The 18,939-nt window shown below is 41.5% G+C and overlaps 1 protein-coding gene across 2 annotated transcripts in view; it reads right to left on the bottom strand.

The window, feature by feature from the left end:
- Positions 1 to 448: 448 nt before the first annotated feature.
- The window catches only part of MIPEP (mitochondrial intermediate peptidase), an 83,460-nt gene continuing 64,969 nt past the window's right edge, over positions 449 to 18,939 (bottom strand). For both annotated transcript variants that reach the window (XM_068143908.1, XM_068143919.1), the window contains 3 exons: positions 11,383 to 11,504; positions 10,575 to 10,648; positions 449 to 681 (listed from right to left, as the gene is read on the bottom strand). In XM_068143908.1, coding sequence (XP_068000009.1) covers positions 587 to 681; positions 10,575 to 10,648; positions 11,383 to 11,504 — 291 coding nt within the window. In that variant the 3' untranslated portion in view covers positions 449 to 586. The remainder of the gene's footprint in view (positions 682 to 10,574; positions 10,649 to 11,382; positions 11,505 to 18,939) is intronic.

The raw sequence follows: 18,939 nt of genomic DNA, 5'->3' as shown, positions 1-18,939 counted from the left end.
CTAACGTTTCCCATCGCATACCTGTATGATTACAGTTTTTCTTCTCCCATCTTTTTGTTCCCTATGCCAAATACAGTTCCTGGTTTTCCACTTCATCTTCCTTTCCAATTTCCCTTCTGTTGCAACCACAACTTGCTTTTTCCCCAGTGAAGAACTCCCACAAGGAATAGGGTTAAAACAAGTTTAAAAAAACATCCATGAGCATGCGAGGAAGACCCATGCTAACAGTTCCAGGTTATGACACTCAACAGCTGTGCCCTGATACTGAACCCAATGAGCACGCCAGAAGATCACTCATACCACTCCACTCATCCTGAAGGTGAGTTTTAATCAGCTGTTCCAACAAGATCAAATTTTCTAACAGTATGTGCTAGAGATTTGTTCTCTCCAATTCTATGCTTCAGTTCCTGTGGAACAGAAAGCCACCACCTTCATAAAAAAAAAAAGGTGACTCAATGAAATTATTTATTAACTCTCCCACCAAGTGTTCACTGAGAAGCAAGACCAAACACAACAATATTTTATCCACAATTAGGAAGACATGTATGCAATCTTCCACAAAAGAGAGCGGTTCCGTTGAACATCTTCATGAGTCCGTGATAAATGCTTCAAAGTCCTGGTCCAAGTCTGAGACAAGGGCATCCACAAAATCTTCAACTGAGGGTGACTTCTGAAGCATACCTACAAAACCAAGACAACAGACTCTTCAGTACTAATACTTCGACGTAGAAAGCTTTGTCAATAGTAACATTAGCCTAACCAGCTGGTCAAGGGAGGTGATTCTCCCCCTCTACTGCGCTCTGGTGAGACCCCACCTGGAGTACTGCATCCAGTTCAGGAGCCCCTATTACAGGAAGGATCTGGATGTGCTGGAACACATCCAGAGAAGGGCCACAAGGATGATTAGAGGGCTGGAGTACCTCTTCTATGAGGACAGACTGAGGGAGTTGGGGCTATTCAGTTGGGAGAAGAGAAGGAAAGTGGCCTTCCAGTATCTTAAAGGGGCCTACAAGAAAACTGGTGAGGGAGTTTTTAGGGTGTCAGGTAGTGATAGGAATAAGGGGAATGGGAAAAAAACAGAAACGGGTAGATTCAGATTGGATGTGAGGAAGAAGTTCTTCCCCATGAGGGTGGTGAGATGCTGGAACAGGTTGCCCAGGGAAGTGGTAGAAGCTCCATCCCTGGAGGTTTTTAAGGCCAGACTGGGTGGGGCTCTAAGCAACCTGATCTAGTGTGAGGAGTGCCTGCCCATGGCAGGGGGGTTGGAACTAGATGATCCTTGAGGTCCCTTCCAACCCTAACAATTCTATGATTCCATGATGTATTGCTAACTTCCAGTGTCACAATACAACAGTAACACCTGTCACGTTTCACCATCTAGAAATAAATGCAATTATGATATATACACATTACTTAATTTTTTCAAGCTACCTGCTACACATTATCACAAAATTGACAAGTTTCAAGACAGTCAACTGATTGTTATCGTCACAGTCTTGCTTGCACAGGGAGTTACACACATTTTAAAGGAATGTAACCAGAGACTCAGTCATTTCCAAATGACTAGGATAAATCCCTGAGCAGCTATCTAAATCCTTATCTGCTGAGTCTCAGGTGTGACAGTGCCAGAAAAAACAACCTGTTTTCTCAAAGTGGCACACACCTTTAAAGCATCTAATTCAGCACTTAAAGTTCTGTGTGAAATATCTCTGAAATTTTTCACAAGGCACAAAATGTACCCAAACAAAAGTATTTTCAGTGCCTTGCAGTTTCAGTTTTGCTTTTCTACAGTAGCAGGACTTACCTTCCACTAAGAATTTTAATTAGTGCAACTGTCAGCTGTAGCATAGAATCATAGAATCAATAAAGTTGGAAGAGACCTCAAGGATCATCAAGTCCAACCTGTCACCCAAGACCTCATCACTACTAAACCATGGCACCAAGTGCCATGTCCAATCCCCTCTTGAACACCTCCAGGGATGGTGACTCCACCACCTCCCTGGGCAGCACATTCCAATGGCTAACAACTCTCTCTGTGAAGAACTTTCTTACCTCAAGCCTAAACCTCCCCTGGCACAGCTTGAGACTGTGTCCTCTTGTTCTGGTGCTGGTTGCCTGGGAGAAGAGACCAACCCCTTCCTGGCTACAACCTCCCTTAAGGTAGTTGTAGAGAGCAGTAAGGTCTCCCCTGAGCCTCCTCTTCTCCGGCTAAACAACCCCAGATCGCTCAGCCTCTCTTCATAGGGCTTGTGCTCGAGGCCTCTCACCACCCTCGTTGCCCTTCTCTGGACAGGTTCAAGTGTCTCAATGTCCTTCTTAAACTGAGGGGCCCAGAACTGGACACAATACTCAAGGTGTGGCCTAACCAGTGCTGAGTACAGGGGCAGAATGACTTCCCTGTTCCTGCTGGCCACACTATTTCTGATGCAGACCAGGATGCCATTGGCCTTCTTGGCCACCTGGGCACACTGCTGGCTCATGTTCAGCCAGATGAAATTAGCATAATGAACAATCATGCTCAAGCACTTTGTCAAGCAATACTATAAGCAGAGTGGCTAAAAATCTCACACCTTCCTCCCCAGAATCTCAGCTTTTTAGAAAGCAAGAAGATATACCCTGTAAATGACGTTCAGATGTTTCTTTGTACTTAACGCTACATTAATGTTGGTCTTTTCCTTGTTATTAACATTTTTGAACATATGGAACTTTACTGCATTACTTGTACCAGAAGAAAGAAAAAAAAAACACCAAAAACATTACAGCTGCCAAATAATGTAAAATTTAATCTTTGTACTTCTTTGAAGTGATCTGTTCTTTCTGACAGCTGCCAACGTAAATATAACCTTGTTCTACCCTTTCTGATCGGCCTACCTACTGAACAGAGTTTCATTTTCTTTCACATCCTCAACAAGACTTGCCCTCAGTGGAAATTATAAGTGCATGCTGCTAGAAAACTGCAATCTTTTGCTATAAGAAAATGATTCAAAACCCACCAGGAAACAAAACCTCCCCTCTATCTGATTTAAACATGTTGCGAGCATCAACACAAACTACCACGGCACAGGAGGCTAATACTGAGCACCAAAAGGGAAACAAATCTCATTTCAGGTTGGCTGAAATGCTGTTAAGTGAAGTGTGCATCAAGCCATTTTGAAAATTACAAAGAACAGAATTAATATTTTGGAATACCTAGTAAACCTCTCATCTACTTTAACATTAGTCAAATGACCGTGGAATTACTTCCAGTTCACAACAAAAAATGGCTGGCTCCACGCTGGGCTGAGAAACAGAGGTCTCCAGATACCAGCTACTAATTTAAACTCCCCAAAGAGTTGTGGCTTCTTGTAGACTCCCTCTCTCAGGTTCCTCAGTGGGCTGTCTGGGGGACATGTATGTGCTCCCTAACAGCCTTGGAAAAGTTCCAGTTTAAACTCTTTTCCTGCAGTTCCATCAGAATTGGAGAGAATGCCTTGAGAAGGTGACTTGCATGGCAGCCCACTGAAACATGTACTGTCATGCCTGACTACTGGAGCTTTTTCTGGAATTCAGTTGGAGCTGTCCAGTCCCAGCAGTGTGATTAGTTTTGGGTTTTGGCCTAATATTGCCTCACACATTTACATCTGACCTACCTGGCTCTATTGCTAGAGACTGAACAGGAGGAAGACCTTCACAGGTATCACTCAGCTGACCTTTTACAGAAGTATACATTATGATGAGGTGAGTTGTACCTATGAAGAACCTACTTCCCCCTGTATTCCAGAAAGGAAACCTGGATAACTAGTTGAGGCACAAAAAAAAGTCTCAGGTTGGTGAAATTATTCCCTCATTCCAATTTTTAAGACATGGATCTACAGAAGAACCATTTTTCTATAGCAAATATGTCCTTTTCTATCAGGTATCAATTTGTTAGCCATTGGAATGTGCTGCCCAGGGAGGTAGTGGAGTCACCATCCCTGGAGGTGTTCAAGAGGGGGTTGGATGTGGCACTTGGTGCCGTGGTTTAGTCATGAGGTCTTGGGTGACAGGTTGGACTTGATGATCTTTGAGGTCTCTTCCAACCTTGGTGATTCTGTGATTCTGTAATATGGAGGGATGGCTGTACTGCTGCATAGGCAGTGTATAAAATTGGCCGTAAGAGATATCACCACCGCTCCCCAAGCCTCAAAACACAAACCCCACTTTCCAATACTGACTTCATAAAAACCAGCCAGCCTGGGTGATGCTTATCCAATTCTTCTGTCACACTAAAATTTATTCTGCTGTGGACAAGTCTTAAAACTTATTATCACTGCATGGCAAAAGAAGAAAAGCTAACAGTGCAATGATTAGGGGGAAGGAAAGAGAGCAGACTGATGCAGGGATTATCTGCAAGTAGATTTAATTTGCCTCTTACATAAAAAATGGCAAATGATAACAGGAACATTCCAATCCTGGATGTTACAAAATGAAAAAAATAAACATTAATTAACTACAGTATACTTGCACACATTTTAGTGTGGCCAAATAGAGGATTTTCCCAAACCTCCCTTGAAACTTGTTACAAAATGCATTCATTTAGACTCCACATGGTTTGTTTTAAATGTTTAGAAGAATTCAAAATTGTCCTGGCAATTTTGATGTCATATGACCTCCTACCCAGTAGTTCCAACTTTTGATACAGCTTTCAGACTTCTTGCATTAGTGGTCTACTGCACTCCTACTTTCCCATCATTGACATCAAAAGCAGACACTGGCAAAATCTGCTTTTGCAAAGGAAAGAGGAAGAGTGAGTAACTGAGGTCACTGCTGAAAAACTCCTACTGCAGTAAAATGATCATACTCTTCTGAAATAAATAAGTACAGATTTTAGAGTAGACAACTCCAAAAGAAACAGACACTGGTGGTATTCCCGTGCTTTAATCTCTTACTCTACACAGATGACTTAAAAATGGTCATCTCCCTTTAAACTCCATTAAAATATATCAAAGCAAGACGAGCTTTGATATATTCTAAGTACTCAGCACTTCAGTCTACATGATTTAGTAAGATGTCCACAAGGTCTGATAATTGCTGTTTTAAAATCTGGGCGTGTGTTTTATACGTTCAGCCCAACTCCTCTTTCAGCTCAGTCTCTCCCAAGCCTGAGGCAACTACATAACTTATCTTCTCTGCTTTGAAGTTTTCTTTCACATTACAGCACTGTGGTTAACCACACCCTTTTGAGAGATGGTTAGCTGTAACCTACAATCACTGAAAACTGGGAGAAGAATAAAGCCTGTGGCAAAATCTGGCCTCTGCCCCTTTGAAACACTAATTATTTTGGGTCTGTACAGTTTGAGTTAACATATGTTGCCATTCACATCACCTTTTAGGATTTATGCCTATTTTTTACACTGAGAGACATGCAATTGTTATCTGAACATTTTAACAGCCTCCTCAAATGGTAATTATTCCATGAATTACAACTTGAGGCATAGAAAATAAATTTTCAAGCTGCACTGGAGCACATGCATGTATGTTCGCTCACTCAGTTGATTACCGTGTGTGCACACAGCTGCCTCTGCCTGTGTGCAGTATTACACAGCACTAACACATCAAGAGCACAACTCTGCGTGTATTTATGCACAAGGACTTCTTCAGAGACCCAAAGGGGAAATGTGATTGCATCAAAACTGCAGGAGAAGCACACTCCAGGATATGTTCTGTGCTCTCAGATCATCCAACCCAGTACTTTTCACAATGCAATTCACTTTCTGCCTATGCACCTGGGTTTCTTTCCAGTCAAGGAGTGCCAAGGGAGAGAAGGAGGGCTGGTGCACACCTGGATCTTGTTCAGGCCTGCAACCGGCACACAACTGGACCTGGAAGGGACAGCTGGGTTATGTCTGTTTAAAAGAAATGTGGAATCCCTAATGCCACATAGTCCTGGGAAGGAGAGCATCAGCAAGAGCCACAGAGCCAACTCTAAATGAAAAAGGAATCAAGTTCTTCTCAAACTATTTCCTAAAGAAAACAAAACAAAACAAAATCCTCTGAGGCAATGCATTGTTCACTCGTTCTTTTAATTGCTCCTGCTATCCACGTTTGTGGCTATTTCTGTATTTTGCAGATTATCAAAGGGGGTAAGATCAAAGGGGTCACTTCAGAAAAGGTTGAAGAAGGTTTCACAAAGCCTTTGTGCTGTTTTATGTTATTTTCAATGCAAACAAATGCCAAGAGAATCAAATCCAAACAAGAAAAAAAAAAGTATATTTTGTTTTCTAATTAAAGACTAGTCCAAACAGGAATCTTGTTAGTAACTCCAGTGAATGGCAGGTCAGATCCTTTCTCTTCCCTAATCAGTACATCTATGGAATCATGTGGGAGAAAGATGAAAAGCTACGGTCATATCCACACACAAAAGAAAGACAATAGATGGCTTCTGAGAAGAAAAGCTTAACAAAGAAACTGCATAAATGAAATGCACTTGTAAAGTTATCTGTTATCAGTCAATGAATATGGCTAACTTCACAAGGAGATACAGGAGAGCTTCAAGGGTGAGGCTACATACGTGCATCCAAAAGTCAGACTTGTAGGAGCACATTTCTTCATCTAGGTATTAAAAACACCCATGCTCATGGAACTTAAGGATTTTGAAACACAGCACTAGTGAGCACAGCATCTGGACTGTTAATCTGAAGAGTAAAATCAGCAAGTTTCTAAGTTTGAAATTAGAATAGAATAGAATAGAATAGAATAGAATAGAATAGAATAGAATAGAATAGAATAGAATAGAATAGAATAGAATAGAATAGAATAGAATAGAATAGAATAGAATAGAATAGAATAGAATAGGACAGGACCCGCTTGGAAGAGACCTTTGAGATCATCCAGTCAAATCTATCACCAACACTATCTAATCAACTAAACCATGGCATCAAGCACCCCATCCAGTCTCTCCCCAAACACCTCCAGTGATGGTGACTCCACCACCTCCCTGGGTGGAATCTAATCAGAAATTTGTTTGTTCATCTGCTGTGAGAGCACAGCTTTGTGACTGATAAAAACCAAGAAAAGGTGGAAATCAAGAATGCTGGAACTTCTGTAACGAAAAGGGAGAAAAAGCAGCAGAAGGAATCGGAAGCTGATGAAATCTAAACAAATTAAAGAACAAATAACTACTTTTACTTTTCTTCTTAAATTCTCAATTTTTGTAATAATAAATACAGAGCAATTTAAGTATAAGCATGTAAGAAACTTTTCCATTATGTGTGTTCTGTGATTTCACAGCAAATAATCCCAAGGGCAGTCAAAATCACTTGTCAAAAGAGTTGAGTCACCTCAATTTCATTTTTCAGGAAGTCATTCAAGCAGAATAGAATAGAATAGAATAGAATAGAATAGAATAGAATAGAATAGAATAGAATAGAATAGACCAGACGAGGTTGGAAGAGACCTTCAAGATCATCGTGTCCAACCTATCATCCAATACCACCTAATCAACTAAACCATGGCACAAAGCAGCCTATCAAGCCTCCTCCTGAACACCTCCAGTGATGGTGACTCCACCACCTCCTCAGGCAGCCTATTCCAATGGGCAATCACTCTCTCTGTGTAAAACTTCCTCCTAACCTCCAGCCTAAACCTCCCCTGGGGCAGCCTGAGACTGTGTCCTCTTGTTCTGGTTTTGCATTGTCTACAAATGAACATCACAATATAGAATCCTGGTTATTTTTATGACCTTTAATATATTTTAAAATTTCTTTTCAAAGTAATATTAAAGAAATACTGAGTATCAAAGTGAAATTTGGAGTACAGAAGCGGCCAGGGAGCTAACCTGAAGAAAAAGAGATGTACTCTTGATGGAAGGCTATCACATCAGAGAACACTTAAGCAAACTGGGCATGTGGGAGATCACAGGTCCTGATGGGATGCATCCACAAGTTCTGAGGGAACTGGCAGACAGTATCACAAGGTGACTTTCTGTAATCTTTGATCCATCATGGTCACTGTGAGAAATTTTTGATGCTATCTCCAGCAAGATCCACACAGAGCAGAAGGTGATATATGGGCTAGATTATCAGACAGTGAGGTGGATTAAAAACTGGGCCCAGGAGGAGTCAATTAGTGCCATACAGTCTAGTTGGATGCCAGTAACTGGCAGTATACCCCAGGGGTCAACACTGGGTCCAGTCATATTTAGTATTTTCATGAATAATCTGGATGACAAGGCAAAGTTCAGCAAAGAGAAGTGCACAAGCCCAGGCACCAGTATATGCTGGGAGCCACCCAGCAAGAAAAGAGTTTGGACAAAAAGGACCTGGGGGTCCTGGTGAACACCAACTTGAACATGAGCCAGCAATGCACCCTTTCTGCAAAGAAGGTAAATGGCATACTGGACTGCATTAGGCAAAGCACCATCTGCAGGTTGAGGTGGTGATCCTTCCCCTCTACTCAGCGCTAGTGAGGCTACACCCAGAGTGCAGTGTCTGGTGCTGGGATCCTCAATACAAAGAGATGACTGAGGGACTGGAGCATCTCCCCTGTGAAGAAAGGGTGAGAGAGCAGGGACTGTACAGCATAGAAAATAGATGGCTCAAGGGGATCTTATTAATGAGAATAAATAAGGGAGGGTGCAAAGACGATGGAGCCAGGCTGTTGTCATTGGTGCTCAGTGACATATTAGACATACAGTGGACACAAACTGAAACATGGGAGGTTCTCCCTGATCATCAGGAAACACTTTTTCCTTGTAAGGATGACTGAGGGCTGACACATGGGGCCCCTAGAGGTGACGAAGTCTCCATCCTCAGAGATATTTAAAAGCCATCTGCACATGGTCCAGGACTACCAGCTCTATCTAGGTGGCCCTGCTGGAGGCAGGATGGTTGGACCAGGTGAACTCCAGAGGTTCCTTCCAACCTCCATCCTTCTGTGAGTCTGTATTTCTGTCAAAACATCTGCCATTTTTTGGTAAATCATAGCAAAGAAGGGCAAGTCTGCAAGTCATGCTGAATGAAAAAGAAAAACCACCTCATAGATCAGAAATATAAATACATTAATCTGGAGAACATGCAGTTGCTTAATATATGACAAGTCTAAGGACAGCAGAGGTTATAGCCTCAAATATAAACAGATGGGTCAAAGAACTGAAATGTTCTAGTTATGCAACTGTGCCAATCTCATGATGAAATACCAACACAATACCATTGTCTTCCTTATCTGTAGGAAAAAACCACCATAACTTCCAGACTACCAAATAGCAGTGAAGAAAGGCCAATGAATTAATATTCATCCTAGAATTTCACACTGAAAGATGTCCTATTAGGACTCAGCAAGTGCCCATACCAGGAACAGCGACTGTAATGCAAAAAAACTTTGAATATTGCAACATTACAGACTAAAACTTCTTTATCCTGATCTCCTTGGTACATTTGTTTCATTCTCATGACTTTTTAACATATTTAACATATGAAGTGTAGTATTTTTGCTATCACTATGAATTATTTTTAGAAGTTATTATTCAGACTAAAAAAGGCAAATATGGTATCAAGAGGAATAATACACCACAGTCACCATACTGATGCAACCAAAGCTGTTTTGATGATGCTAAAATGACACGGCCAAACCAAGTTGAAATTCTCCTATAAAAGATAACTACATTATTAATTCCATGCATGCAGAAGTTAGGGTTTTTTGAAGCAAAAAATAGTGTCATCAATCTTCTTCAAGTATGAGATACTCTTAGTCTAAATTCTTTAGACAGCCTTTAGACAGCCTTGAGCCAGCAGTGTGCCCAGGTGGCCAGGAGGGCAAATGGCATCCTGGCCTGCATTAGGAATAGTGTGGCCACCAGGAGCAGGGAGGTCATTGTGCCCCTGTACTCTGCTTTGGTTAGGCCACACCTTGAGTACTGTGTCCAGTTCTGGGCCCCTCAGTTTAGGAAAGATGTTGACTTGCTGGAATGTGTCCAGAGAAGGGCAACAAGGCTGGGGAGAGGCCTTGAGCACAAGCCCTATGAGGAGAGGCTGAGGGAGCTGGGATTGTTTAGCCTGGAGAAGAGGAGGCTCAGGGGTGACCTCAGGAAGGGGTTGGCCTCTTCTCCCAGGCAACCAGCACCAGAACAAGGGGACACAGTCTCAAGCTGTGCCAGGGGAAGTTTAGACTCGAGGTGAGGAGGAAATTCTTCACCGAGCGAGTCATTCGTCATTGGAACGGGTTGCCCAGGGAGGTGGTTGAGTCATCGACCCTGGAGGCGTTCAAGAGGAGATTGGACGTGGCACTTGGTGCCATGGTCTAGTCATGGGGTCTGTGTTGATAGGTTGGACTCGATGATCCTCGAGGTCCTTTCCAACCTTAGTTATACTGTGATACTGTGATACTGTAATACAACCTCTTCCAAACCTTTGCCCAAGCTACCAGGTGGTTATTCTGTGTATCACAAGCACTACTGACCACGACACAAAGCTGACGACCAGTCCACTTCACTAAACAAATGAACACATTTTCTTTCACAATCCTAGTGAAAATCAGAATTAAAAGACCAACTAGGGAATGCAGTTGAATTATTTCTTCCTTGAGCAAAGGAATAACACAGTTCTGATTTTGTTTTTTACCTTGAACCAAAAGTATGGGCTCTTTTCCACCGCCGTGTGCCAGCATCTCTCTACGATAACGCTCACCCATTGCCCTGGAGAAACACAGATGTTAGAGCCACCTGCAAACCCAACCTCTTCAGCTTTCAGTCAGATTTGCTTTGACAATCTCTGTGGAACTCAAGAGAGAGATCAAATAAAAATTTCCACCCTGAAACAATGAGTACCTTGACTCCATGTTGACTCCTTAAATTCCAGTTACATTTAAAATTGCACTATGAGTAACCGAAGCAGAGAAATTTTATACATATGAATATGTGTTGGTGTTTATAGAAGTCAATTTGCAAACAACATTTCAGCCTTCATTGCTCCAAGGAGAAAAGCTGCTCTGTTACAACGCTCCTAACATTCATCTAAGGTGATCTCCCAATTTACTTTTTAATTGCACAAAGCAAAATGAGTCAGATAGCTACACTTAGCTTTGAAGCTGGTGACATGAGGCTTGTTCAACACCTGCAGTTGCTTTGATTTCAATAGAAAATTACAATTAGGTATTTATGAAAATCAAGCCATCTAAGTACATCTAAATATGGGTATCAGTGCCTCCCAACTGGCACACCTGCACATTTTTTTGCACCAATGAACATGTCCCAAAATACACTTTATACCTGTAGTTATACATGGTTTTTATAATCTTTTCAAAAATCAAGAAGATGGCTAAGAATTAATTGTCATTAAAATCCCCATCAATCTACACAGCCCCATTTCATGTTGTCCTGAAGCAAGTAACACAACATTTCATTCTACTTAGTATTTTCTCTGGGTTTACCTATCAAATGGGTCTTGAGCAAAACACTGTTTCCACACCATGGAGGCAACAGCCCTAGACATGAGGTAGGAGTAATATTTGGCACCATAGCCCACAAGATGACTGAATCGCAGCTGCCAGGCCTATAAGGAGGAAACAAACAAAAGCCAGAACAGAAGTCATCTTTCAGATCCTTTACATTGTTTGGTATTTCTGATGTATAATGGGAAAAAGCTGATACTACTAAAGAACCAACAGTTTAGAAAAGAAAGAAGAAACGAAAGGAAAGAAAGGGAGAAAGGAAAGGAAGGAAAGGGAGAAAGGAAGGAAAGGAAGGAAAGGGAGAAAGGAAGGAAAGGGAGAAAGGAAGGAAAGGGAGAAAGGAAGGAAAGGGAGAAAGGAAGGAAAGGGAGAAAGGAAGGAAAGGGAGAAAAGGAAGGAAAGGGAGAAAGGAAGGAAAGGGAGAAAGGAAGGAAAGGGAGAAAGGAAGGAAAGGGAGAAAGGAAGGAAAGGGAGAAAGGAAGGAAAGGGAGAAAGGAAGGAAAGGGAGAAAGGAAGGAAAGGGAGAAAGGAAGGAAAGGGAGAAAGGAAGGAAAGGGAGAAAGGAAGGAAAGGGAGAAAGGAAAGGAAAGGGAGAAAGGAAAGGAAGGAAAGGGAGAAAGGAAAGGAAGGAAAGGGAGAAAGGAAAGGAAGGGAGAAAGGAAAGGAAAGGGAGAAAGGAAGGAAAGGGAGAAAGGAAGGAAAGGGAGAAAGGAAGGAAAGGGAGAAAGGAAGGAAAGGGAGAAAGGAAGGAAAGGGAGAAAGGAAGGAAAGGGAGAAAGGAAGGAAAGGGAGAAAGGAAGGAAAGGGAGAAAGGAAGGAAAGGGAGAAAGGAAGGAAAGGGAGAAAGGAAGGAAAGGGAGAAAGGAAGGAAAGGGAGAAAGGAAGGAAAGGGAGAAAGGAAGGAAAGGGAGAAAGGAAGGAAAGGGAGAAAGGAAGGAAAGGGAGAAAGGAAGGAAAGGAAGGAAAGGGAGAAAGGAAAGGAAGGAAAGGGAGAAAGGAAGGAAAGGGAGAAAAAGAAAGCAGAAAGAAAAAAAAAGAAAAGAAAAAAGAGAAAAAAGAAAGCAAAAAGAAAGCAAACAAAAAGAATGAAAAAAGAAAAGAGAGAGAAAAAAGAAAAAAAAAAGAAAAAAGAAAGAGAAAGAAAAAAGGAAAAATAAAGAAAAAGAAAAGAGAAAAAAATAAAGAAACAAAGAAAGAAAAGAAACAAAAAGAAAGAAAATAGGAAAGAAACAAAAGGGGGGGGGGGGGGAAGGGGAAAAAAAAAGAATAAAAGAAAGAAAAGAAATAAAAAACAACAAGGAAAAACACCCAAAACACCAATTACCAGAAATCCTAAGTACTGGATATACAGAAATACAAATAGGGTAAGAAGGAGAGAAAACCAAGCAGTAAAAACAAAACCAAACAGAACAACCAAACAAAAACCCACCACACCCTAAAGAAACCAAACCAATTTGATAATAGTGATAATAGTTGTGTTGTTCTATTGGTCTGGCAAGTTAACTGCAATTACCTTATTACATGTAACACCACATTTTATCATTTTCCATGTGGGTAAGTGTCAGATGTCATATTTGGGAAAGTTCCATTTACATATTTCTGCCACAATCAATAATAGGGACTTACATTTAATACTGTAAAAAACCAGAGCTTGCTATACACCCAAACAAATCAAGATTCAGACAAACCACATCCAAGATGTGCAAGACTTGCCTGCACATTTTTAGATGCATATATTTCAGCAATTTTGCAGAACTCTCTGACTGTGATTCTTTGTCGCACTGTAACAATCTCCTGATTTTGACAGCTGAAATAAACTGTATTTCTTTATTCAAGAAAGTGATGACCATCATCTTACTCTCCACTAGCCAAGTCGAAGATGTATGTCTGTGTTAAAAAACTAAACAAATTACCAACTGAGAGAATGGAAAAAGGAAATATTTGGCTTTTAATCAGTCCTTCTACCGTCAAAAAGGTAGCAAACAGCGGCCCATATTCTAGTTCCTTGTGAACTCCTGATGAGAAACAAAGTTGTTAGCTTCCTTTTCTAAGCAACACCTACAAATAAAGCTCTCAGCTGTAATTTACTCATTCAAAAGCTACTTTTAAGCAGATGTTCATGGGTGAGCAATCAAGCCTGTACTGGTAGTGCTGATGATTACTTTAGAGTAGGAACAGCAGCGTTAAAGTAGATGAAAAAATGTCTCTAGTCTCCTATTTTCCTGTGGATATTCAGAAGTTTAAATAGTTTCCAAATAGATCATTACAGTGAAAAATCAAAGTTGCTCATTCTGTTACCAAAAAAACCACCAAACATTTCTATGAGCTTGACATAGAAGAGGTTGAAATACTCTTCCCTATCAGAAAGAAGCTGTAACCAGGATAGTATGCCTTCCTCAATGGTGTAGTTTACATTGAATTGTTCAGATCAAATGCTCTTGCATTTAATGGCCTGCACCTAAACCAGGTCACCTTTAGGGATGGTCAACTATTCCATTCATCAGGCTTACTGAAACTCTATATCACAAGTTCAGCCTGGAGAAGAGAAGAAGGCTCCAGGGAGACCTAATTACCTTCCAGTACCTGATGAGGACCTACAAGAAGGATGGAGAGAGACTGTTTACCAAGGCTTGTAGTGATAGGATGAGAGGCAATAGCTTCAAACTACAGAACAGTAGATTCAGATTGGATGTTAGGAGTAAGTTCTTTACCATGAGGGTAGTAGAACACTGGAACAGGTTGCCCAGGGAGGTAGTTGAGGTCTCATCCCTGGAGATATTCAAGGTGAGACTCAACAAGTCTCTGGGCAACCTGATCTAGTTGAGGATGCCTCTCTTTACTGCAGAGTGGGTTGGAATGACCTTTGGGGGTCACTTCCAACCCAAACCACTCTATGATTCTAGGCGTGCTAGAAGAAAATAACATCTTCTCACCAACCTGCCCAAGACCAAAATCTTGTTTCAGTCTGCATCTAAACGAGGCCTCATTAGCCTCTGTCCAAATAGAAGACATTTTGCCTAACCTCACCTTTGCTAATATACTGAAGTAAGAAACTTGACATTGCTTGCTTTCAAAAGAGAAAAGGGAAGACCAAAGGAAGACACTGCTGATCCCTATCCCTGCATTTGGAGAGGCTCTCATACATAATGAAGTTGAGAATTCAAAAATTCATTGGCAGCAGGACCGTATCCAAAAAAGGAAATAAAAGTAGAAGATGACTAAATCCATCTTAAGAGAGATTTCAAGGACTGAAAAATTATAGATGAGTCTCTCTCCCTTCACTGGGATAAAGAACACACTTTTAGATAGCTCAAGCTGTATAATTACTACCATTCTCAAACTGCAACTGTCTTCCTATTGCAAATAATATACATCAGATCATAAACACTACTATTCCCTAGTGAGGTTTGAAGCCTGTATTAATTTGTGTTTGTGTGTGTGTTTCTTTTTTGCAACCAGTACAGATTTTCCTCACTCTAGAGTATGAATAATTGTAGCACACCATCATTCCAGAAGCTGTGGATGCCTCTCCCTGTGTTCAAGGTCAGGCTGGACAGGGCTTTGAGCAACCTGGTCTAGCAGAAGGCATTCCTTCCCTGTGCACAGCAGTGGGGTTGGATCTTTAAGGTCTCTTCCAACCCATACCATTCTATACTCTATGACTCCATGTCACTACTTTATCAATCCTCATGCAAAGCTTCTGATCAGGAACTCCTAATCTTCAGTATTTCACCATCCCCTAGTACACATTACACTACTCAAGTACATTTTCTGATTCTCACAATTAACTTCACAAAACTGGATTTAGCTGCCTCTAAACAAATACTTAAACATTAAGAAACATCCTCTACCCTAACTCACAAAGAAATACCTATCTGTATTAAAAAAAGCCTCCTCCTGCTTTACACACATGAGATTACAATCTAGGCAATAAAATGTTCTAAAAGCTCAAGAATATGTAGGGTTGTATTCCTTTTAAAAGTTTTATGATCAATAAAAATAAAACAAATCCCTATAAAGGTATTCTTTCAAACTATACAGTTCAGTCTTTATTAAAATAGATTTTTATGATAAAGTTAGCTATAGAGGTAAAATGATTTGATTCATTGTGTTGTTTCCAGTGATAAACAATTTCTCCATTAAAAACCAAAAAAAGACATCTTAAGGGTGAAAATTCCACCCCCAACATTAAATTTGCCAGACCAGCAGCTGGAAGCAAATGAATAGAATAGAATAGAATAGAATAGAATAGAATAGAATAGAATAGAATAGAATAGAATAGAATAGAATAGAATAGAATAGAATAGAATAGGAATAGAATAGATCAGGTTGGAAAAGACCTTTGAGATCATCGAGTTCAACCTATCATCCAACGCTGTCTCATCAACTAAACCATGGCACCAAGCACCCCATCCAGTCTCTTCCTAAACACTTCCAGTGATGGTGACTCCACCACCTCCCTGGGCAGCCCATTCCAATGGCCAATCACTCTTTCTATGAAGAACTTCTTCCTAACATCCAGCTTAAACCTCCCCTGGTTCAGCTTGAGACTGTGTCCTCTTGTTCTGGTGCTGGTATTTACAAGCAAGACTACATTCTATAATGGAATGCAATGAATATACAGAATACAGAATTAAACAGGTTGGAAGAGACCTCTGAGGTTATCAAGTCCAACCTATCAGCCAACACTACCTAATCAACTAAACCATGGTAATAATTGCCTCATCCATCTCTTTTCAAACACTTCCAGTGATGGTGACTCCACCACCTCCCTGGGCAGCCCATTCCAATGGCCAATCACTCTTTCTGGGAATAATTTCTTCCTAACATCCAGCCTAAACCTCCCCTGGCACAGCTTGAGACTGTGTCCTCTTGTCCTGTCACAGGTTGCCTAGGAGAAGCGACTCCCCCCCAACCTCTGGCTACAGCCTCTCTTCAGGTAGCTGTAGAGAGCAGTAAGCCCCTGAGCCTCCTCTTCTCCAGGCTAATCAACCCCAGCTCCCTCAGCCTCTCCTCATAAGGCTTGTGCTCCAAACCCCTCACCAGCTTCATTGAACTTCTCTGGCCACTTTCGAGCAACTCAACATCTTTCTTAAATTGAGGGGCCCAGAACTGGACCCAGTACTCAAGGTGTGGCCTATATGTACAAAATAGACAGCATTTACAACATTTACAGATATTGACAATTGATAAACAGCACAAGGACCCCCCCCAGACAAAGACCAGGGCAAGGTAATAGTTTCTCCCTCCATGCCCCACCTTACCCCGCCCCCTACACAAAAGGGACAAGAGACAGGAGCAGAGAGACATTAGAGCTTAGCCAAAGCAATGCAGCCAAGGTCAAGCAGAAGCCAGTTAGTATCTCTCCCAGAGTGAAGAAGCAAGAGAAGAGAAGATCGTTTTGGTACAACTAGTTTAAGTCCCTTATCTGTCCAATGGGATTGTTTAGCACTACCATTATTTTCCTTTTTACACCCAGTAGTGATTTATTGACATTTTGCTACTTTCTGTTCAAGATATGTGAAAAATTTTTAAAGGCATAGCCTAAAACTACCACAAGGCTAGACATGTAGAACTAGGGCACTCTCCTTATTAAATGTTGTATTTTTGGTAAGGAACTAGAAAGTTAATGAAGACTGTGAGTAACCACCTACTGCAGAAAGTTCCATGAACTCATTCCAGCAGTTTATAAAACACTGCATTTTACAGCATAGCCCATGGGTTAGGATAATATGCCATCCACAGGTCATGTTCTTGCCTGCTTTTTATCCAGCACAACAGACTGAAATAAAGCTGTGTGACTGATCCACTGCTGATATTAAAGGGGCGTTTTTTCAAGCAACATTATCAATCTTCTTTTATAACCCTGTCTGAAGTATTTCCTCAATTCCTCTTGCAGTTACTTTCCATCCCCTCGTGTAACAAACAAAAATACCTCACTGAGACTTTTGTATTCTCACACCTTATCAGGATTTTTTTTAAAGCCCTTTTAGGATAACATTCTTAGGGTAAGATTCAACTCATTTTACTTTAGCGCCACGAAAATAGGTGCCTTGCCCAAACTAGTCACATAGGCTTCCTTTGTAGTCAGAGGACAGAAGCATCTATCCAATTCTCTTTGGAGAGGATAGGGCTGCTGCTCTAGAAGATATCTGAATAATTTAATACAATTTCTATCTAAAAGTTAACCCACTTCATTCATTCTAACACTATGGGAGGATCAGTTAAACCCAGCTGTTTGGAAGACTACACAAAGTAATTTGTGATTCAATTACTTGAATTCTAAATTTAGAGTTGTTAAGATCGTCACAAAAATAATCTGACATAAAAATTTAGAGGTGATTCTAAAGACAAAACTATAAGAAAAGAACTACAGGTAGCAGGAGCTGATCTGCTGGAGGGTAGAGAGGCTCTGCAGAGGGACCTCGACAGGCTGGACAGATGGGCAGAGTCCAACGGCATGAGATTTAACACATCCAAGTGCTGGGTTCTGCACATCGGCCACAACAACCCCATACAGTGCTACAGGCTGGGGTCAGAGTGGCTGGAGAGCAGCCAGGCAGAGAGGGACCTGGGGGTGCTGGTTGATGGTAGGCTGAACATGAGCCTGCAGTGTGCCCAGGCAGCCAGCAGTGCCAATGGCATCCTGGTCTGCATCAGGAACAGTGTGGCCAGCAGGAGCAGGGAGGTCATTCTGCCCCTGTACACTGCACTGGTTAGGCCACACCTCGAGTACTGTGTCCAGTTCTGGGCCCCTCAGTTTAGGAAGGGTGTTGACCTGCTGGAATGTGTCCAGAGAAGGGCAATGAAGTTGGTAAGGGGTTTGGAACACAAGCCCTATGAGGAGAGACTGAGGGAACTGGGGTTGCTTAGCCTGGAGAAGAGGAGACTCAGGGGTGACCTTATTGCTCTCTACAACTACCTGAAGGGGGGTTGTAGACAGGCAGATGTTGGTCTCTTCTCCCAGGCAGCCAGTACCAGAACAAGAGGACACAGTCTCAGGCTGTGCCAGGGGAGGTTCAGGCTGGAGGTCAGGGGAAGTTTTACACAGAGAGAGTGATTGCCCATTAGAATGGGCTGCCCGGGGAGGTGGTGGAGTCGCCATCGCTGGAGGTGTTCAGGAGGAGACCTGACAGGGTGCTTGGTTGCATAGCTTAGTTGATTAGGTGGTGTTGGATGATAGGTTGGACACGATGATCTTTAAGGTCTCTTCCAACATGGTTTATTCTATTCTATTCTATTCTTACAGGTAGCTTAACACATACTAACCTAGCTTTTATTTCAGTGTGGGCAATCATGGTTTCATGCTCCACTAATTACTCCACAGTATTACAAAACCCTACAATACCTTTTGGAAACATAGAAAAGAGAAACAACCCCCTAAAGAAACTCTTATCTAGTGCTTCAATTTTTTAAAGTGTTCTTCCATCAGATTCTGCTGAGACTTCAGCTATTTCAAGGTATATTTAAGTCCACTTTGCTTTGCATCTTAAGACAAAAATCACAAGTAAGAACCTGAAAGTATTTTCAGTATTT

This window comes from Melanerpes formicivorus, unplaced genomic scaffold (assembly GCF_026170545.1).
Source record: "Melanerpes formicivorus ecotype bairdi unplaced genomic scaffold, bMelFor1.0.p_v2 SCAF_1, whole genome shotgun sequence".
NCBI lineage: Eukaryota > Metazoa > Chordata > Aves > Piciformes > Picidae > Melanerpes > Melanerpes formicivorus.
This window is presented reverse-complemented; position numbering and strand designations above follow the sequence as displayed.